The following is a 24,140-nucleotide window of genomic DNA, read 5'->3' on the forward strand; positions in this document are numbered from 1 at the left end:
CAGGCATTTTGTCTGTACCAATATTCTGGATTCCGGAACGTTCCAAATTCTAAGTTTTGGCTTAAATTCACTTCTCGGACACAAGCCCCCAATTTTGTTACGACCAAAATCACTCTGAGAATGATCGCACAAAAGAAACAATCAACTGATGTTCAGGCGGTTTATTAACAGTGATATTGTGGGTACAGACTGGTAATCGGCGTCATATCAGTACAACAATGATCAATAGAAACAATTACAAATCGGTAATGGAATCACTTACATGCATCCAAACTATCACAAAGTCGCTACAGTTCCCTGGTAGTGTCCAGATACGATGTTCGATGTACAAATGAATGATCCGCGATGCACCGATGAATGATTCCTTCGACGTAAATCCAGAGGCACAGGTTACAATAGTCCGCGTTATAAATCCAGGGTATATGTCCACAATAGATCCACGGTATAATGTTCACAGCAAAATGTGCAGAATCCAACGTTATATGACGACCACGTCCAGTCGATGCGTTGAATGATGATTCACTTTCTAATATTCAGCTAGGAATCCAGCCCGTCACAGCTTTGCCGTAGCAATGTCCATTGACATTAAAATATGGAGTCCAATGAAGGCACATTAATTCTCTGCAGGCAAAATGTCTCCCAGGCCTTATCTCCACAAACATAACAGGTCAGCAGGTAACACAGGACTGACTATAACAAGTCGCTTCAGAGCCAGAAGTGACGTAACTCTCAGAGCAGAGGTGTTGGGTACTCTGCCTAGTGCAGAATTTCTCTGGCTTATATACTATCCATTCACCCCCTTCTAGCACATTCTATAACTCTCTCCAACCTACTAGCCAGTCCAAGTTCCAGGAAACCTGGATGACTCACTGCCTAACTATGTACAAAACATCATTACCAAGAATAACTACCAATTACATTGGGCTACAGGGACAGTGCCTCACTCAGCCAAACATGTAAGCACTTCCCAGAACATTCTGGAATGGGTGAAATCATTCTAGATTAAGTGAACTATAATGTATTTCCTGCTACGTGCATGTACTGCATAGCCACATTATATACCATTTGTGTACATTTGTGACAGATATTATTCAGAGGGGTGAAGGTTCAGGTAGGAGTTTCTTCACTTTGTCTCCTTCTACAAATTGTTAATTTACAGATCAGCAGTTGCGATCTTAACAAATTTAATGTGTGGAGGGAGACAGAGTGAAGAAGCTCCTATCTGAACCTCGATATTGCTTAGTAAATCAGGTATTTATTCAATATATGTTCGTTGGAAAAGAATAAATGTGATTTTGTTGCATAAATGTTTGTACGGATTTGCACCGCAACATCTTTCGTCAAGAATACATTTGAAAGAACACAGTTATAAATTCCGTAATTCTCAGGTTCAAATTTGGTTACCTAAACCTAAAACAAATTTTATGAAAAGAAGTTTTTTATATGCAAGTTCAGGTATGTTTAATTCATTGTCATTGGTCACCCGGAACACTAAAGATATACATTGTTTTTGTAAGGAGATGAAAAATGAGATCCAGACTTCTTAAGTTGTAATTTGATATATTTGTATTCATATTCTCAATATCTTTTTTCATATAAAATATTGTTTTATTTATTATCTGGTCACCGGTTCCAAGTTTCCGGTTTTGGAGATCCCCTTCCTCATAGTATATATACACACACTCAAACACATTTTTTTGTTATCGTTAATTAGTATTTTGGTTAGGTATTTAGTTGTGTTAAGTTGAGTTCTCTGAGCATATTTCTATCGTTTTTTTGTCCGGCTATTTCTATTACTGCCATTATTCTAATAATGGTATTAATATGTCGACTGTGAGTCATTTGTGTATAACTTTTTTTTTTCTATTTGTTACTGAAATAACTTTGATGAATTATATTAATTTGTCGACTGTAAGTCGCCTTTTTTTTCTAATTTTTACAATGATTTCATACTCATGTTGTACAAGTTTTAATATGTATTTATCACGTTTGCTGTTTTTTATATAAATTTTATATGTATGTCAAGTGGACCCCTTTGAAAATCAGCTGTGTTGAAAGGGCTATCCACCCTATTGCTGGAAATAAATAAATAAATGAATGAATAAATAAATAAATAAATAAATAAATGAATAAATAAATAAATAAATAAATAAATAAATAAATAAATAAATAAATATTTAAGCCCTCCCGACCGCGATCACAAGAACTTAATAATACAAAAAGATCAAAATGATTAAATCTGATATTCATCAAACATTGCAAATCAAGTAAAAATCTCCTTCACATTGCAAAGTGCAATGTAGAGAGACCCACTTATCTACATGGTACCCTTTTTGATTATCAGCATGGCATTATCGGCTGATAACTCAAAACGCCCCTTTTCACTTTCTTTAGCAAGAGATCTGTAAAAAGAAGTCACTGCACTTGATATCTTGGAAGGTACACTGCGACGAAAATGTGACGTCGAGGTAAGGAAGTCAAGGAGTTTACTTCCGAACTCCGATGACTCGTCAAACAGCTCAGTCACGTCCAGTGATAGGGGAATGGAAATCTTCTGGACCTCGAACCCATGTCGTTTAGCCAGCATGATGACTCTCTGAGCTGTAATCATGAGCTCCTCCTTGACGCCTGTTAGGGTCTTTAGACAAAAGTTGGTGGTAATTGGTAGGTTGGAATCTGCGACGAAGAGAAGGTAAAAAGATGTTGCAGATGAGGTAATCTTGAAACAATCATGTTTTTCTTCATTTTGAAAATTCATCTTCGCCGTCAGAAATTTTCCGGATTTTCCCTGGCTCCAACGACCAGACAAGGTCTTTTTCGTTAATCTCCTCAAATCTGACACATCGTAACTGTCACGATCAGTCTTCCCCTTTTTAACAGTGCGAATTTTAGGTAACTGATGTTAGCTTTGGCTAGAAAGGGAAAGGGAAATAATGGAGTAAAGAGGAGAGTGAATGAGGATAAGCAGGGAGAGGGAGGAGAAGTAGCAGCAATTCATTGTTTCTTGAACCTTCATCATCTCGTACATTCTTTGTACATCTATTTCCACGAACGTTGCACTTTGAGCTGCGTCATCATTGTTCGTTCATGTTCGTTAATGCACTTAGTCTATTGTTAATGTCAGCTGATACGGTAACTGTGACAGTGTCAAATAATGGGAATGACTTTTACTTTGAGTGTAATGGAGTAAACGAAATGAAAATTTCCATCTTAATTTCCATTTTAAAAGGACTGTACAGTGCTGGTTAAGGTGAGGATTCAGGTTTATAACATTTTTTTTTTCGTGAGATAATGAGAAACCTATTACGTTTTTGAAAGAGCATGTAATTTTAAGGAGGATCCAACGTTTATTTGGTGAAATTGGCCTTGAAATGGCTGAGATATCAAAATTATTATCATTAAGCTTATAAAGATCTCTTTGCTTTTTCCTTATTTTGAAATATCTCAGTCATTTCAAAATCGATTTTCGTCAAATAAACTTGTGATTCTCCTCAGAATTGTATGCTCTTTACACTTCATAGAGTGCTTCTAAAAAAGGTTACAAGCTGAAACCTCACCTTAACCAGTACCGTAGAGTCCCTTTAACTGAACAGAAACGACTATAAAAGTCATAAGTTTTTTCTTGACAATCTGTACCTGATACAACAATGATCAGAACACCATTGTCGTGCAGTAGAGAAGTCAGCTGATGAAATGTTATCTCAAGATCGCCAGTGTAGTAGATGGAATGTATAGCGCTGATCAGCTTGAACTTTGTGTCGATAGGCGTTCTACTGTTGAAAAACTGCGAGAGGGTACAGGCAAGTAGCTGTAGGGTGGTCTTCTCACTTACACCGGAAGTAGCGACGTTTCTCTCGAATGCTTGAAGCATGGCACTGCTTGGTTCGACGGCAGTAAAGCTGAGACGGTTACAGTCTTTTCCTAAGCCCTCGAGGAAGTACAATTCATGTTTCCCTAAGAAAAGGTGTGTTATACATAAAACCAATGAAGATAAATTCTAACAGTGTACTGTGCAGAATTCCTATTTTTTGGCGAAACTGCTTATGTAGGGCCAACAATTTAATTTTGTTTGAATTACAACCTGTATTAAGCTTTATCACATCAGGAATGCACTTAGGTAATTCTTACAAGTGAAGGGATTATGTTTGACAAAGTAACGATAAGGAATCGTTTCGAGAGTAATTTTCTTTCCTTTTTTTAAGGGGGGGGGGGATGCGTGTTCCGAGCTTCGCTGATAGTTTGCCTCTTCTCGTAGAGTACCTGTGGTTTGGGATCCATGAATAATCCCTGGGTTTACCGATAACTTCAATATTTGGCATATTCATATGGAATTTCAAAATTTGATTCTTATATTGATGCACATGTGTATCCTTGATCTTATTCTTTGCACAATTATGTTGTTGTTTTTTCTTGCATTTGAAATCACTTAACTGCTTTCACTTGTGTGTACAAATCAGTTGTCATTAACACAAGAATGCATGGTCTGGAGCGGACAAGTAGATACAGAACGCTTCCGGGCAAAGCTAGAAGGCGAATAAGGAGAATGGACAACTTGGTTCCCTTTTGTGTTCATTTTTTGTTAAATTCGAGTTCTCTGAACTATTCTACTAAACTGACCAGTTAATCCCATGTGAAAAAGTACTTCAAGTACTGCAGGAAATACTGCAGTATTATTGCAGTACTACTGCAGTACTCATAGTACTTTTGAAGTACTTGCAGTAATCATAGTATATTTGCAGTACTTTTGAGGTAGTACTGCAGTACTTCTATGGTAGTACGGCAGTATTATAGCAGAACTACTGCAGTACTCGTAGTACTTTTGAGGTACTTGCAGTAATCATAGTATATTTGCAGTACTTTTGAGGTAGTACTGCAGTACTTCTATGGTAGTACGGCAGTAATTGCAGTACCTTCGAGGTACTTGCAGTACTCGCGCTATTCTCATTGTAATTTTGCAGTACTTTTGAGGTAGTACTGCAGTACTTCTATGGTAGTACGGCAGTTATTGCAGTACCTTCGAGGTACTTGCAGTACTCACGCTATTCTCATTGTAATTTTGCAGTACTTTTGAGGTAGTACTGCAGTACTTCTATGGTAGTACGGCAGTACTTCTCTGGTAGTACGGCAGTAATCGCAGTACCTTCGAGGTACTTGCAGTACTCACGCCATTCTCGTTATTTTGCAGTACTTTTGAGGTAGTACTGTAGTGCAGTACTTCTATGGTAGTATATATACGGCAGTAAATCGCAGTACCTTACATCGAAATACTTGCAGTACTCATGCCATTCTCATTTAAATTTTGTAGTACTTTTTTGAGGCAGCACAGTACATTGTAGTAGTATTGCAGTACTTGAGAGGTATAGTTTTATTGATGATTCTTCTGCAGTTTATAAGTTGGAGTACTGCAGTACTTTTGATTTTTTTTTTTTTGAAGTGGCTTATTGTCGGTACTACTTTTATAAGTAAATCTGCATTACTGTTTAAGTATAGCTATTGCAATAATAATTATGTAGAAGCTAAGTGATGCTCATGCATGTATTTATTTCTGCTATAAAAAAAAAAATCATACAATGGACTAAAACTCAAACCTCTTGGTAGTACCTGTGGTTAACGCTATTTTAACCTCAGACCAGATTTTTACTGACGGGGGCAATTTAACTTTCATATTAGAAAAAAAAAAAGAATTCGCTATCTATTTTTAAATATTCCAATTTATGCAAGAAATCATATTTTGACTGAAACAGAGCTGCCAACCTCTGGATGCATGATTTAGTAATTTTTCCAGATTTAGTAAGTTTTCAAGAAGTGCCCATTTCAATGTCTTAAACCTATAATCAATGACTTAATGCAGCACAAAATCACACCGTAAGGTAAATATTCTAGCTCAAATAGGTTTTTACTGTTCTTACATTGTCACAAAATAAATCACACATTGACATAATTATACTATAGTGTGAGGTTCCTGCCCTTAAGAGACTTTATTCTTGCCAATGTTTGACTTCATTAACATAGCAGCAGTGAAATACTCAACATTTGACAATAGCACTGTAATTTGTACATGACATTATTGGCCCCCACCCAAAGAAAAATAGAATTACACATGCTTATAAAACTCTACTGTATAGCTCTTTGTATGAAAACAAACATGCTCTGTTATGTTCTATTGTATTCTAACCTCGCTTTTGATTATAACATCGTCAATAAACTGACATCAGAAAATTACTTTCAGGGTTACTGTGTTTCCTTGTAAGACATCTTGCACCATCCACTTGATGGTAATTTACATGATACATGACATTAACCTTTGGATCAAAATCTAACCTTTCACATGCATGGCTCATACATGAGTTATTACACAAATACCATACCGTAAGTAACCATAGACATTTCAAATACTTAGAACAATTCATCAACATGCCAAACCTTATTATACCGCATAGGAAATTAACTTATAATGTACAGTATTTTTTACCAAGCCCCATTCATATTTACCTAAATCTCAAATAGCAGAGTGGCTGTCTAAATAGTTCCATTATTCAGGGATGTCACTGGATACCCTAAGTCTTAAGATCACAATTTGGATATCCTCAAACAGAATTCATACATTGGTGTGTTCCTTGACTTATATCTAAATTCTCTTGTTCACCCTTAAAAAAAATACTTTGAACTAATCATGTCATGTTAAATAAAACACAATGGATAATACACTTGAAAATTCTATATAGGCGACTATAAAATCATGAGTTGTAAGTCAAGATACATAATGTTCATCTAAATACATTGCTATCATTGACTCCATACGGCCTTAAAGTCTTTGCTTCAAAAACAAAATCACCTTTCTATTCAATATACCATAATCATGTATTGGTCTCAATCAAGGATTCACACCCTACGGGTGACACTGATAAGTCAATTACATTGCTGTTGTGAATGGCTGAAACAGCAAAGTACTATACATGTATAGAAAAAAAGACAGTATAAAACAACCCAATATTCACACACTATCAGAAATTTCTGTTGTAAATGGCAGAAACAGCACATTACCTAAACCAACATTCTTCATTGAAATATTGATACAATGAAACCCCGCTGTAACGAGGTCCGTGGGACCGGCGATATTACCTCGTTGCAACCGGTACCTCGTTATAACCGTACGCATCAAAAACAAAGAAAAACATAAGCACGACGTCATAATATACCCATCGATGAAAGTTTAGAACATCCTTTGCATTGTTATCACACAATATGGGTAATTATTATCGAGAGAATAAAGGTAAATTATTTGTGAATAAGGCGAAAAAAGTCGTGGTTGAAATGGATATTTTTCTTCCAAAATCTCTTCGAATATAGTGTAGAGCACGTTACATTCTTGAGAAACATAGGCTTATATTATTATTATTAAAATCAGATTGCATAAAATGTGTTTACGTTTTTCTAAACACCAGCGCAAATAAAGTAACATATATGCGTTGTTTACCGGACCTTGCGAGGCATTTTTACGCTGGTTTCGAGCGGGAATGGGATAATTTCATGAATCACATCGGCTGTAAATCTTATACAATTTATGATTGTAGCGCCCGAAAGGATTAAAATGCGTTATTTTCTTTCGAAAATCTCTTCGCGTTTTGTACATCCGTTCTTGAAAAATAAACGACAGGAATGAATCTAGAAGGTTGTGATTCTTTTTACACATTAGATCTGTTCCTAATAGACCATTCTGAAAGAAAGAAAATGTTCATTGTGAAATGCGTTGTTAAAAATTGTGGTTATGAACAAACCCAGATCTATTCAAATTGTTAAATGCGTTAATTTCTTTTTCTGAACACCGACTAGGTAGTTTAACATGCGTTATTCAACTATTTTTACGCTACTGTCCACCGGCGAGATCGCGATGATTAGAGTAACATAACATTATGTGTCGTTTATCGTAACTTGTGGGATTTTTTTTTTTTTTTTTTTTTTTTTTTTTACGCTGTTGGTTCCCAGCGGGAATGTGAGAATTTCATAAATCATTTCGGCTGTCATCTCATACAATGTATTATCGTTGCACCCGAAGGGATTGAAAATGCGTTGTTCATTTTCTTCTGAAAATCCCTTCGCGTTTTGTACATCCCTCCTTGAAAAATATGCGACATGATTGAATTCAGAAAGTTGTGACCCATTTTACGCAAATCTGTTCTTCGTAGACCATTCTGAAGGAAAGAAATATCTGCATTGTAAACTGCGTTGTTAAAATTGTGATAATAAACAAACCCAGATCTATTCAAATAGTTAAATGCGTTTGTTTCTTCTTCTGAACACCGATTACGTAGCTTAACATGCGTTATTCAACTATTTTACGCTACTGTCATCCGGCGAGATCGCGATGATTTTCAGAGTATACGTGCGACGTTTATACCTTAACTTGCGAAATACGTTATACGTTAAATGCGTTATACGTTACGTTGTTGGTGCCCATGCAGCGGGAATGCGATGATTTCATGAATCATTTTTGCTGTATAATCTCACACAATGTATTATCGTTGCGCCCAGGATCAAAGATGCTTCTTTATCTTTTCCCGAAAATCCCTTCGCGTTGTATACATCCATTAAATTAAATAGAAATGCGACAGGATTGCGTTATTTAACATTTTTTTTACGCTACTGTCAACCGGAGAGATCGCAGTTGTATTAATTATTTCAGCTATAATCTTATTATATTCGTACAATATTTTTGCTAACCAGCAAAAGAACTGGAAGTCGGGACTACAAATGTTATCTCCATTTTCTTATTTGGCACCATGACATAATCTGGTCTTGACTTCTATCCGTTCTCCGTTTCTTTTTCGCAAACACTGATTACTCGGGGCTTACAGCCAAACAAGATATAGGTCCCGTCATACTTCTCTTTAATCAACCCCATTTCGATTTCGATTTTGACCAGTTATCACTACATGTAATTATTGTGTTGACACCATGTATTTTGTGTTCCACACATTGTAAAAAAAGGTTAAAGAACTGGTTTGATTTCTGTTACAATGCTCATGAGAAGTATGGAAAATAAATTAATTTAATTGAATTGAAATGGAAAGGTTAATGTTGAGTTTTACACGCATTCCAATTTTCATATTAGCCACGAGTGTCGCCTAATAAAAAGTTGGAGTGCTTTTTTTGCTTGTTGCATTGTGGGCTGACCTATAAAATTACGCACACGAAATGATTATGTTTGATAATTAATAGTAGGAAGATCTGATGGTATCTTATTGCATTTTTTTTTTCAAAGAAACATGGAAGGAACCGCGGTCTCTGCAAAATGGGAAAAACATGGGTGGTGTAAATTCGAAATTCCGTGTTTGAAATAAAAAGCGGCAAGTCTACAATAATGGTACCTCGTTCACCTTGCCTACTATTATGCTCATCCTAACAGAATTTTGTAAGCATGACTACCTGGCTCCGTGTCTCAGAATAACGTGGCACACAGGGGATTTCCACCATGGCACATAAGGAGTTGAAATCCGATCAAATTTCTTATACTAATGATGCACAGGATAGAGTGTGTTAGTGAAGGTGCGGCGCGCTCGAGAGTATTGACAATGGTGCGACATGCACGAGGCGCAGCCGAGTGCATGTTTGCAACCGTTGTCAATACTCGAGAGTGAGCCGCACCTTCACTAACGCCACGAAATAATCCTGTGCATCATTAGTTTTATAAAATGGGTCGAAAACTAACAGCATTATTCACGTACCTTTGTGGGTCAATACCAGTCAGCTACATGTAGCACTCGCTCAAAAGTCAAGATGTCCGAAGATGTTCGTCCCAAACATTTACGCACGTCGCACTCGGAAATCCCGCACACTCACCTAGGTATACTGTACGTACGTATAAGAGTATACGTACGCCACGTACTGTTATGCACAAGAAAGGCCGCCGGCCGGCTGTTGTGGCAGCCCGCGGCCCGAACTAGAAGTTGTTTACAGGATTGACAGCGCGTATAGTAGCGCGTGACGCACTTGCAACAACTGATTGAGTGCGCACTGCTAGTGTAAAACATTGTGACGTACGTCAGGCCAGGGAGGTGGAAGAGAGACTCTTCTTAGTGCTTACCTGAAGAAAATAATGCACGCACACGTGACTCATTTCAGCGCTTCCAATTGGCTACATTCTTGAACCCATTTTATAATATGTTTTATTCTATCATGATGCGCCGAAAATGTACTAACGGGATCTCCGATAGCCCCCCCCCCTTCGTGTCTACTTAGTATTTTGTGGCGCCAATCGAGTGCACGTGTGATCGCCAGCCCGCGCGCGCGCACATATTGCTTCTATGACCACTGAGTGGGGTTATACATGTAGTAGCTACGCGCGCGTGCGTGCGCGCACACTCGCGATGATGGGAGCACAGTGCATGTATTACGCAACGAGTCGAGTAGGGTGGAACATCCTATTACCGGACGCTTTTCTTTGTGGCTTTGAATTCCGTACTCATAGAATGAAATTTAGGCTAAAAACAACACCACTTATTCACAGACTCATGGAAATTACGAATTCAGCCAACTTACGTCATTTCTTCGTTCCAGTTTTTAGAAAATATGCTTCAAACATACCCCCCTAAAAATAGTGGTTTTTTGCGCGGTGCAAAATCGCATTGTATTACCGGACGCGATTTTCGTAATCGAATAATCGAGGTCTTTCGCACCTAATCCTTGCACCAGAATCACAATTCATCCCACAAATCACCGTACACATTCTCACCGAGCGGATGACACACAAAAAAATCGGCAAATGAGGCTCAAATTTCGTATTTTACAGTAAAATGTCTGTCTTGACCATTTCGAACAGTTCACGCAATAAAACCTTGTGAGAAATCGACAACTGGTTAGAGTAATACGTGCTTTGTCTATGGGAGCTGCACGCGCGGGCGATGAGTTGCGTGCCCCTTGCGCACAACTACTCCGCATCGTTCGCGTTTGAGGACGATAGCTACAAATTATCAGTGAACTTTTGGTTCTAATAGAATCTTCAGCATTTTTCCTGTATGTGAGTGGGATTTCACAGAATTTCAGTCACGAAATGTGATTCAAACATGCATAAATATTAACTATGACGAGGTGCGGGTCACTCAACTATAAATTTGAGGTAAAATGTGAATTTTTTCGTGTTTTTACATTTTTATGTGGCATTTTTTTTCGATTTCGTTCCACACAAAGTTCTGTGAGGCTAATCTACGAAGTCTCGCGCGTACAGAATGTCATTAGTACGCAAAAATGTGCGTGTCCGGTAATACCATGCGTCCGGTAATACCATGCTTGCCCCTACCGCCGTTGAGTTGCATTTTCAAATTCTGTAAAACGTTACGCGTACAAAGCAAAATGGCAGCGCAGAGAACGAAGAAATTTTATGCCCTGTGGCTGTGATGACAGCGTTGGAAAAGGTCCTGTGGTGGACTGGATAAAGGACAATGCCCAATATTCACGTTGTTGTTCCCATGAGGAAGTGACTGTAGTATAATGGGGCAGCGGAAAATCTGCATCAACACATCAAGCAAAGCTGCTTGCAGCTAATGCCAATGGTAAGTTACGTTCGGGCGCCAGACAACTCGCCCTCGAGACAAGTCACCCCGAAGACAGCTCGCCCTCGATTTTTGAGGGCGAGTTGTCTTGGGTCCGAGGGCGAGTTGTCTCAAGTGGCGAAGGAATATACCCCAAATGATTGATTTAATTTCAGACAAAATAAAAGCTGCTTCAAAATAATTTTGCATTTATCTGCCTAAGTTAAATATCAGAATGCACACAGTTTCTATTTTCTCTGATTAAAGTCATTGTTAAGATGAAAATTATGGCATTCTGTAATCGCATTTTCCCAGCCCTGAGATCGCAAGAATTGCCGAATCGTCCATGCCCGATCTGAGCTCGCCTCCTGATTCCCATCGGCAAACTGCAATAAATTTTTTGACTTTGAATGCACCTCTTAGACTTCATTTATGATTCAGGTTTGTATTATTGATTAATGATACTAGATAGTGGCTTAAATTCGATTAATATTTCACTGTCTTTGTTTATTCAGCAGAAGAAGAAGTAGAGTCGATCTCGCCCTCGCCCCTTTTTCTCCGGCTAGCGCGGAGTGCATTGTGTGGGCTGCATAACGGGAGCGGTTACGGGAGCACAATGCAGCCCACAATGCACGCCGCGCTAGCCGGAGAAAAAGGGGCGAGGGCGAGATCGACTCTACTTCTTCTGCTGCTGAATAAACAAAGACAGTGAAATATTAATCGAATTAACCTACTATATAGCATCATTAATCAATAATACAAACCTGAATCATAAATGAAGTCTAAGAGGTGCATTCAAAGTAAAACAATTTACTGCAGTTTGCCGATGGGAATCAGGAGGCGAGCATGGAGATCAGGAGATCGGGCATGGACGATTCGGCAATTCTTGTGATCTCAGGGCTGGGAAAATGCGATTCAGAATGCCATAATTTTCATCTTAACAATGATTTTAATCGGAGAAAATAGAAACTGTGTACATTCTGATATTCAACTTAGGGAGATAAATGCAATATTATTTTGAAACAGCTTTTATTTTGTCTGAAATTAAATCAATCATTTGGGGTATATTCCTTCGCCACTTGAGACAACTCGCCCTCGGACCCAAGACAACTCGCCCTCGAAAATCGAGGGCGAGCTGTCTTCGGGGTGACTAGTCTCGAGGGCGAGTTGTCCTGGATCCTTACGTTCAACTGTATACCCTACATGTTGACTGTGTATGATTGAGGGTACCACCTATCGTCACCCTATTGGATTTGTAGCTTGTTTATTCCAAAAATATATTACAAATTCGCCTAAATCTTACCTCAAATATGCCATAAATACTACAGTTTTGAATGTCGTGACCGTCTTGTTGGTTTTAAATCTCCGTTTTAAAATAGCGCAATTTTAGTGCACGCAATCCGTTTTCTTCGCGCAACGTTAGTTCTAGCGATCGGCAACCCTCCCTCCATAGGTAATACACGTCAATTTCACAGCCATGCGTCGTTACTGAGCGCATGTGTAATGTGTAATTGAAACGTGTCTAGGGCTACTACTAGTTTGGTTTGTTAGTTTGTTTGTGAGTTTGATTTGCGTTTCTTCGTTTTTATTGTTTTCAAAGCTAATGACACTTACTGTAATCCAGCGCATACTTTTTCGTTAGTACGCAAACAGCCATGATAAATACGCAGGGAGCCAGGGTGCCGATGTCAAGCAGGTACCCTGCCGATAGGTGGTACCCTTACCATAAGATATAACGTTAGAATCTATTTACATGTATGTTAAGTTCAGCCGGGAGAGTTTTCAGCCGCCTCGAGACTCTACAATCAACTTTGCATCATACCTTTGCCCAGATATCCTGAATAGTAACCACCTAAAAACCTATGTCACATCATCCATAGCCACAACTACTGACTGGGAACCTGGCTGTAGGCCTACTATTAGTATATAGATCGTTCAGACCTAAGTTGACCTTTTCCTCATTTTACTTTCAAAAATGAGAATTTGGACACAGAGGCTCAGAATTTGATTTTGCACTTCCTTACGCGTGCAGCTAGCTGTAAGGAGACATACGTTTAGATTTAAGACATTCCTTGTCAAATTCCTAATGATTGTGACAAAAGTTCTTGTCAACTAAAGGCTAAAGCTCAGTCTAACCGTTAGGATACACCTCTTCACTCCATCACAAGCATTTTGCAAGTAACTTTCTGTGAGATTTGTGGGTTTAACCACTTGGCTGCGGACCACGTAATATCCTTGGCAACATTCCATTGTGTGCTGAGCATGTTATATAATATTACGTCTTCATATAATGTGTAATTTGAAGCCTCAGCACTGCTACCCCTACCCCTATGACATGATTGAATGTATGGGCAACAGGTGCCCCCCAAAATCAGTGATTTAGCTGTGATTTGTGAGGGTTTTGATTGGTCTCCAAGGTGAAAGTTTCTATAGAGTCTCAATTCAAAATGGCGACCTACAGTGGGAAGAAGGGTTTTGATGAATCTTTTGATGATAGTAAGTAAAGCTGCTCTTTGTGAAGGATTTGTGGAGGTATCGCAGAACAGGAGAGGATGATGCCTCACTATTTCATATTTCAAGCAATATAATCTTGGCCAATCTTTCGCCTTCTGGAAGGCATGTTTTGAGATACACATGCATTATTATGCATCAGCACCCAGGTGTTACAGTGTGCGTAAAAGCCTGCTGCAGTCCAGTGGTTAATTGTTTCATCCATTGTGAAGCATTATTATTATTATTATTATTACTTATAGTGCTCTTTTCCCACAAGGCCCAAAGCGCTTACAATCAATTCAAAATATGCACGACAGTATGCACGACAGTACGTCTTTAATCTTTTGAATGCTTTTCTTCATCTGCATTTTCAAATCAGAGGATGTTCACTCTCCATAGGCTTGAAGTATTGGAGAGGCTAGACCAACATGAGCAGGTGTACATTCAAATTGCAGAGCGCCACCACAGCAGGTTGCTTTACCAGTAAACATGGAGATTGGTGAGCTGAGGAGACTACGATGCCGCCATTACCCCCTCGAGAGTAAGCAGCTTTCCAGGAGCTCGACAGCCTTCTAGCTTCTGGAGATTTCTTATGCTGGTAGAAAGATATTGGTGAGCAAAATACTAGTATTCGAAAGTGTTGCCTATATGTGTCATTTTTCTTTCCCTTGACCTCTGTCCTCTGTAATCTGTTGTTAGTTTTTAACCAAATCAATTCAATAACAGTGAACATAGTGTTTATATGAAATTAAATGTCACATAAAATGAGAAATGAGATTTGAATGTTTTTTTTACATGTATAAAACAGTAAGGAATTAATCATTTGTCTTGTCAGCTGCTTGTTTACGTTTAGTAAATTCTCTTATTTTATTTAAGGATTTGATCTTTTCAACTCTTTTTCAGACATGCATCCTCAGAATCAGTGGATCCTAATGGCAGGCAGTGTGCGGCAACTCTCTGGAGAAGATTGTGGGTCATGAGATCAGAAAGACCTGCATGGCAACAACAGGTTGAGCATGAAGGGGACATCTTCGTTTGCAGATTTACAAGGTTGCCATGCTTTCGTCTCAAGTACTATTTTCAGTAAGTCAAGCCAAGCCCTCTTCAAAAACAGAATTACTTTCTTAGCCATTTTTTTTTTAATTTCCACATTCAAAGTTTTTTTTTTCCTTCGTTTGTATAGGATACAGAGCTCTATCATAAAGTTTTGGTTGAGACTTGGCTTAAGGTTTTTGTCATGTTTTTTTTTTTTTGTGTGGGATAGTGAGAAACCTCTTGTAAAATACAACTGTATGAAAGACCATGTAGTTTCATGGGGATTTCATTTTTTTTTTTTTTTTTTATGAAAATCAATTTTGAAATGGCTGGGATGTCCAAAACAGAGCAATCCTATTAGAGTGTGGAATCCAAATTTTATTACAATCTTTTAGTTGTACTTTTTGGATTTTGTAGCTATTCCATATCCGATTTCCATCAAATAAACTTTGAATTCCTCTTACCCCTAACCAGGCCAGGCCCTTTTTAGTGTTCTGTGGCCTGGGAGAGGTTGATTCAACCCCCGAGATCTCAGCGCTTGATTGCACAATCGCTATGAAATTTGGCTTGTTCATTACCCGTGGTGTAATCTACCGAGCTATACAAAAAGAAATGGAAATTTTCGTCATACAGTATATGCATAAAATCATGCATTTTGCTCCCTATCAGATATTAAAGCTCCTAGAATCCTATTTTTTGGTGAAAACATTCTTTGTGGCATTTCTAACAATGAATTTGAAAAAAAAAAATACTACCAAAATCAATTTCTTCAGTATTTTATTGTTGTATTAATTTCTTGGTAATCTTAGGTACATGTATTTTTTTGTTTTTTCGGCCTGTTGATTTATCATTTTTTTCCCACAGAATTTATGTCAGAACCCATTTCAAGCATTATCATGATAAAATTAATTAGTTTCAGCCCATGAAAGTGAAAATGATTAGATTGTGTTTTCTCTTCTTATTCATAAAGATATAAATATCTTTATGAATAAGAGAAAACTCAATTTGCAGAGACTTTATACACAAAATCACGTTTTGAGCCATTTTCAGTCTGACAGGCATACATAAAACGTCATGCAGCGTCATGACAGTATCAAAAGATGTGCAAGACTTCAAAGTAAAAGTCAGGGAACGATGCAGTCAAAAAATTTCATGTGGCGGAGTAGTCGCCAAAATGTGGAGGGGGAGGGGGTTGATTCAATATCTGGATACTTGGAATAAAATTTCCATGATGTTTCATTTTTTCAATCTTGAAATACATGTATGTATACACAGGTATGTACTGACAATTTAGCATTTCTTTTTCTATCATCTTTTCTACTGCAGACATGATACATTCGTATGCACAAGCAAAGGGATGCAAGATACCAGCGAGAAAGAGACCACAAACTGGGCTTGCCACTGGATTTCCAACTCGCGTGATCATAAAGGAAACATGCAGACGAGGAGGAAGACAAAGAGTGTGCAAGAGGCTCCAGCTGGAAATTAAGAAAAAGATTGACTGTCGCCTTTGTGATTGTAGACTATGGTGGGACATTTATCACATTCAGTGACATTTCTTCTCTTTTTTTTTATAAATGAGGAGAATGTTGATTGTGTTATCTTGAATGAAAAGGAAAAGTGTCAGGATCAAGTCGGCTATGTACTACTACTTGGACTGTAAAATCAAACCAAGTATTGGAAATTTTTTCATGCATCATTTTTATTTATGGGTCAATCCACGTCAAATCATCCAATTTTCAGAAAAGTTGTCACCCGACCCCCTCCGATTTTCTTTAAAATCGCACCAAATGTTCCCCAAAGTGTCTGACGGAAAATCCCAAAATATTTTGCCCCAAGGTCAATTGGTTGCTAAGATACAGCCTCACATAGCAACCGATGCGCAATCCAAAATATTAATTAAAAGAAAATTATGCATTTTTGATTGATTGTGGTAGCATGGATATTTATGCAAAAGTGTTCATTACCTGGAAATTGGAAGAACTTTATAGTCTTTGCAAGGAAAAGTGACTGTGACGCGAAATTGACTTTTCGTCAACGTGCACGAGGTCACCGAAAATGGTGTTAAATGTTAATTTCGAAAATTTTAATGCATATTTAGAGGCTAATATCTTCCACATTTAATCACCTTAGGTTCTAAAATATTATGCTGTTGAAGGCTTTGACTTGCTCAGTAATTTTGAAAAAAATCAGCGGATTCGTGCCCACCGTTTTTACGGAGAACGCCCTCAAAGTTGACAAAAATGAAAAATGTGCCAAATTCAAGGTCACGGATCACCCTTCGTCCCACCTAGGAATTGCCTCAATTTTTTTGTATTGATAGACATTGACCTATATTATCTTGGGTTACCAAAGAAATTTTGCTACCGAAATGTTCAATGGTAAATTTACCCCACTGAAAATGGTCATAAACGGCCAAATTCCCATGTAATATCACATATTGGGTTTAGAGGACATTTCAAATGTCCATGCTTTCAAGATGAAAAGCCCTAGCCCTGTGATATTTGCAGTAGGGGTAGTCTGTTATACATATTTTAGTAATATATACCACAAAACACTTTTATTACATTATAATGACCTTGAAATTTAATCCAAAATTTGATAAAAACAAGTCGCTCCATTTTCCTCATTGCACTGCATGTAATATGTGTTTTAAAAGACTTTTCACAGAGCAATATTTCAAGAATTATGAAAGCTGACAGCCTAACATATTAAGGTTCTAAACTATTTGTGCTCTTCTTTCAGATTTAGTGTCAATTTGATTATGAATGTTATACCCTTGACCTTGAAGTGCTTCTAAAAATAGCTGTAAATTTGTTAACTACAAATTACACACACAACAGGTGTTTTATGGCATAACATACTAGTGATTCTTTTACAAGCACAAAAGTTTTTTTATGGTGTAAATGTTATATACTGGCATAAATCTATAGTTTCTTGCAAGATATGTTACAATTAATTACTTTGTTCTGACATTGACCCTGAATTTATCACGTTCAAAGTCAGGAGAAATGCCTATTCCTGCCCCAGTACAAAAAGTACATAATAATAGTTGATTATGGACATTGCGCCCAACACATAAGAATGATTCTTATTCTAGCCTGTGAAACGCACATTAAAAGCACTGAGAGTCATCTTTTTGGGGGGATTTGTTCTGTAGCTTATGACAACATCCAAAATCATTTCCATTCTTATGTATTTTCTTGTTTTTGGAATATTTGTTATGTATTTCTTTGTTTTTTATTTTCTACAGCATTTGTGTTTTTTTTTTAATTGGAAATTGTCACAGCCCACTTTTTCTACCATAATTTGAATAGAATTAATCAATCAAAGTGATAAATAGTAAAAATAGTCAAGTTTTTATGAGTTTCACCACAAAGCACTGTTTTCCATAGGAAATGCACACAAAATCACAAAATATTACTGTCCCCTTTTGTGATTGAAATTGAGGGTCATTGTCAGAACAAAGTAATTAATTGTAACATATCTTGCAAGCACATATAGATTAATTCCAGTATATAACATTCACACTATAAAAAGCTTTTGTGTTTGTGAAAGAATCACAAGTATATCATGCCATAAAACACCTGTCTGTGTGTAATTTGTAGTTAACAAATTTACAGCTATTTTTAGAAGCACTTCAAGGTCAAGGGTATAACATTCATAATCAAATTGACACTAAATCTGAAAAAAGAGCACAAATAGTTTAGAACCTTGATATGTTAGGCTGTCAGCTTTCATAATTCTTGAAATATTGCTCTGTGAAGTCTTTCAAAACACATAAATTACGTGCAGTGCAATGAGGAAAATGGAGAGACTATTGCTTTTATCAAATTTTGGATTAAATTTCAAGGTCATTATAATGCAATAAAAGTGTTTTGTGGTATATATTACTAAAATATGTATAACAGACTACCCCTACTGCAAATATCACAGGGCTAGGGCTTTTCATCTTGAAAGCATGGACATTTGAAATGTCCTCTAAACCCAATATGTGATATTACATGGGAATTTGGCCGTTTACGACCATTTTCAGTGGGGTAAATTTACCATTGAACATTTCGGTAGCAAAATTTCTTTGGTAACCCAAGATAATATAGGTCAATGTCTATCAATACAAAAAAATTGAGGCAATTCCTAGGTGGGACGAAGGGTGATCCGTGACCTTGAATTTGGCACATTTTTCATTTTTGTCAACTTTGAGGGCGCTCTCCGTAAAAACGGTGGGCACGAATCCGCTGATTTTTTTCAAATTACTGAGCAAGTCAAAGTCTTCAACAGCATAATATTTTAGAACCTAAGGTGATTAAATGTGGAAGATATTAGCCTCTAAATATGCATTAAAATATTCGAAATTAGCATTTAACACCATTTTCGGTGACCTCGTGCACGTTGACGAAAAGTCAATTTCGCGTCACAGTCACTTTTCCTTGCAAAGACTATAAAGTTCTTCCAATTTCCAGATAATGAACACTTTTGCATAAATATCCATGCTACCACAATCAATCAAAAACGCAATAATTTTCTTTTAACTAATATTTTGGAATGTGCATCAGTTGCTATGTGAGGCTGTATCTTAGCAACCAATTGACCTTGGAGCAAAATATTTTGGGATTTTCCGTCAGACACTTTGGGGAACATTTGGTGCGATTTTAAAGAAAATTGGAGGGGGTCGGGTGACAAGCACTGGATGATTTGACATGGATTGACCCTTATATGATCATCATTGAAAATACATATAATTCCTTATACATGTACTGTATGATGATATTGACAGAACATTACAATTTTTTTTCTTGCATGCATTGTGAATATGTTCCTTCATTTGCTGGACTTTCCATAATAAATAGTTTAAATTTTATGCTACATCAAGTCTACTCAGATTTAAGTTCTTTGTGTTCTCTACTCCTCTCAACTTAACTTTACATCAGGATTGCATGTTTTCGTAATACATGTACATATTGATCATTATTCCTGTCAGCGCTTGAAGTGTCATCTCTTGTGCCAACAAACCGTTTCTGTAATGTATTACATGTACATGTACATAACAACTTACGGATATTTCTTTTCCAACAGCCTAGAAATGAAGCATATCATTCACCTGCTCCCTTCCACCGAGTTCCACAGACATGAATTCCCCTGGCTGCTGCTGGTTTGGGCAAGCCTTCAGTCAAGCTTTGTGGTTGTTAAGGTTCAATTTTGTGAAGAAAGCATGCATAAAATCTGACTAAATTGCAGAAGCGGTCTGTTGTAATTCATCTTCATACATTTACTGTATGTTTTTTGTTATTTCATTACTTTGCAAACATTCACAGGAGAGAAATCTGTGTTTCCACCTTGGAAAACAAATTTCCCTTTCAACCTAGCTACACTTACACTGTAGAATATCTTCTAGATTACATGCCTGCCCTGAGAAAACCAATGTGGGCCCCATGTGGTGTATATGGGGAAAATATGGCACTAAATTGGCAAAGCCCATTTGGCCCATATGGGCCCCAGATGGGGTGTAGGCCTACAGGGAAAAACATACATGGGTTTCATGTATACTCAGTACTTGAATTCTAGAAAAAAACAAACGTGGTATTATATTTTATTGATTGTTTATGTATGCTATGAAAGCGGATATAGATTGTCACTTGTTTATCGTTGTAATTGTACATGTATATTCATTTGCAGTAATGAAGTACAGGGTAACCCTTTTATAATGAGGTTGGTGGGACCACCATTTTTTCCTCGTTATAACCGGTACCTCATTGTAAACATATGCATACTGTATGTTTACTATTTCAATATTTGCAAATTCAGACGAGACCAATAAGATATCCTCTTTTCCCAGGTTTCCCTGTAATGGTACTACTGCAGTACCATTGTAGTACTACTGCAGTACTGGTATAGCCAGGTGCCCGCACCTCGTCAGGGGCCCGAATACCGTCACCCCGCTTAAAATCGTTTTGAGCGCACTGAACAAAAATGTATGCCCGGGACTGTGTTCTGTACGCTTGAAACTTGGCAGGACTACCACAACCAAGCAAATTGTGGTGAAAACCGAACAGTTTTTCGCGAAAATCTGAAATTTTAATAGGGCTATAGGAATACGTGTTATATGTCACCCGCACGCATCTTTTACGTGTATGTCTATGGGAACATCACGGTCACCCGCACACGTCTTTTACGTGCTAAGTCTATGGGAGAGCGGGTGACGAGTTGCGGGCCCCTTCCTTAGCGCGCAACTTTTTCGCATCGTTCGCCTTTGACGACGATAGCTGCAAATTTTCAATATCGATCAGTGAACTTGTGATTCCATTGGAATTTTCAGCATTTTTCCTGTATGTGAGTTGGATTTCAAAGAATTTCAGTGGCGAAATGTGATTCAATCATGGGCAAACATTAACTATGACGAGGTGCGGGTCACCCAAGTATACTACAGTACTACAGCAGTACCGGTACTGCAGTACCACTATTGGTACTGTAGTACTACTGCAGTACTGGTACTGCAGTACTACAGCAGTGTCGGTACTGAGTACTGCAGTACCATTACTGGTACTGTAGTACTACTGCAGTACTGGTACTGCAGTGGTACTGCAGTACTACTGTAGTACTCGTACTACTGCAGTACTGGTACTGCAGTGGTACTGCAGTACTGCTGCAGTACTGGTACTGCAGTGGTACTGCAGTACTACAGTAGTACTGGTACTGCAGTGGTACTGCAGTACTACTGCAGTACTTGTACTGCAGTAGTACTACAGTGGTACTGCAGTAGTACTGCAGTACTACTGCAGTACTGGTACTGCAGTGGTACTGCAGTAGTACTGCATTACTGCAGTAGTACTGCAGTACTGGTACTGCAGTACTACTGCTGTGTAGTATACTTGGGTGACCCGCACCTCGTCATAGTTAATGTTTGCGCATATTTGAATCACATTTCGCCACTGACATTCTTTGAAATTCATCTCACATACAGGAAAAATGCTGAAATTTGCAATGGAATCACAAGCTCACTGATCGATATCGAAAATTTGCAGCTATCGTCGTCAAACGCGAACGATGCGAAAAAGTTGCGCGCTAGGGAAGGGGCCCACAACTCGTCACCTGCGCTCCCATAGACAAAGCACGTAAAAGACGTGTGCGGGTGACCGTGATGCTCCCATAGACATACACGTAAAAGATGCGTGCGGGGACAGTGGTGACACTTTACACGTAGTGTCCTATTCCGATTAAAATTTCAGATTTTCGCGAAAAACTGTTCGGTTTTCACCAAAATTTGCTTGGTTGTGGTAGCCCTGCCAAGTTTCAAGCGTACTGAACACAGTCCCGGGCATAAATTTTTGTTTAGTGCGCTTAAAACAATATTAAGCGGGGTGACGGTATTCGGGCCCCTGACGAGGTGCGGGCACCTCACTATACTGGTACTGCAGTACCAGTACTGCAGTAGGCCTACTACTGATGCAATGACTTACTGCAGTACCAGTACTGCAGTACTACTAGTACTGCAAGGAAGAAGTGAGGTAGTACTGCAGTACTGGTACTGCAGTACTGCAGTACTAGTACTGCAGTAAAGTGTCCAATTTACTACAGTACTTCTGCAGTACTAGTATTGCAGTACTACTGCAGTACGTGTACTGCAGTAGTACTGCAATACTTGTACTGCAGTACTACTGCAGTACTTTTTCACAAGGGTTAAGTCATAGGATCGTTCGCAATTGACCAATTTGGCAAGAGGTATTTTACAAGCGTTTGTTATGTATACACGATGTCTATCATTTCTGCAACTTAATTTTAAGAGACCCAGTATCAAGTAATCGAACCTACCTTCACCGATACCAACTCCAAGCACATTAAAAACTTTCCCGACTGGAAACCTGTCTATGAGCTGGGACATCACAGTGGCGTCAAAATTTTGCGTTATTACGTCAAAAAGCATTTCTTTTTCACTGATCTTAAAGAACGCTGTCAAATACACGTCTTTGTATCTCTGCACGTCGTCTTGCAAGGGAATTAGCGTCCTCAGCGTAGTTTGCCATTCGGGAGAGCTTGCAAATTGAGCCATTCTGGGTTCATTAATGTCACTTTTAAACACGAAAGGACGGCTGAGGCACTCTTGTTGTAGAACTGCCCTGTCGATTTACTGTACGCTATATTATGAATCAGAAGTGGTGCGACTCCAACCAGTCCACGCAACTACCCTGTGAAGGATAACGCCGAAATACCCTATAGAGGATAAAACGGGAGAACCGAGCGAGCTCGCCGAACTTGGCTCAGTGCCAAGAGAATCGCCTTCACGTGTAAAGTCTATGGGAACCAAAGAGATTATACCTATAGAGTAAGTAGTCGCCATACGCGTGCGTACAAATAGTGCGTCCAAAATTGAAGAGGGAGCGCACACTCAGCTCCTGGCAGCGTGTTTTTTTTTTTAGACGGCACAGATTGGGGAAACTAAAAATCTATCGGAGACCCTATTCCTAAACCTAACCCTAATCCTAATCCTAACCCTAACCATCAAACCCTAACCCTAACCCTAACCCTAACCCTAACCCTAACCCTAACCCCAACCCTAACCCTAACCCTAACCATAACCAAAAACCCTATCCCAACGTTTTTCCCATAGGTTTAACACGCGCCATGCCCCAATCTGTGCCGTCTTAAAAAAAAAACGCCTCCTCTGGATCTAAGTCTACGTTCAAGTCATATCTTCTCATATCATATCTGGAATGATATGTTATTCTTTATTACACATTTTCATTTTCAGAATCACAATGTGGTTATTTGTTTGAATATTAGTTTTTACGATGGTATCATATCATTTGAACCATTTGGTAGAGTCCAGACCTTTTTGTTGTTCGCAAAATAAAGAGTGGGAACTTGGGTGTAGACTAGACAGTACTTGAGCATTATGACGTTTGTTTCGCGTACATTCCCACTCAAGCCATAAAATCAAACAACCTCAGCACCATTATGACGCTTAAACATGACCATTGTGACGTCACAATAAAACAACGCAAGGTCACTGCGCCGAATATTCAAGTCGAGCACATTAAACAGTGCGCTGCCAGGATCCGTGCAATGGCGGCTCCCACAACGGGAAAT

At 38.4% G+C, this 24,140-nt stretch overlaps 1 protein-coding gene across 1 annotated transcript in view; it reads right to left on the bottom strand.

Annotated features, from left to right (window-relative positions):
- The window catches only part of LOC139708946 (histamine N-methyltransferase B-like), a 31,888-nt gene extending 8,785 nt beyond the window's left edge, over positions 1-23,103 (bottom strand). Inside the window, exons 1-3 of the mRNA XM_071620915.1 lie at positions 22,866-23,103; positions 3,637-3,954; positions 2,329-2,676 (exon numbers count right to left, since the gene is read on the bottom strand). Coding sequence (XP_071477016.1) covers positions 2,329-2,676; positions 3,637-3,954; positions 22,866-23,103 — 904 coding nt within the window. The remainder of the gene's footprint in view (positions 1-2,328; positions 2,677-3,636; positions 3,955-22,865) is intronic.
- Positions 23,104-24,140: the final 1,037 nt, after the last annotated feature.

This window comes from Diadema antillarum, unplaced genomic scaffold, assembly GCF_040938485.1.
Source record: "Diadema antillarum isolate AM-2024a unplaced genomic scaffold, OU_Dant_1.0 seq00001391_RagTag, whole genome shotgun sequence".
Taxonomy (NCBI): domain Eukaryota; kingdom Metazoa; phylum Echinodermata; class Echinoidea; order Diadematoida; family Diadematidae; genus Diadema; species Diadema antillarum.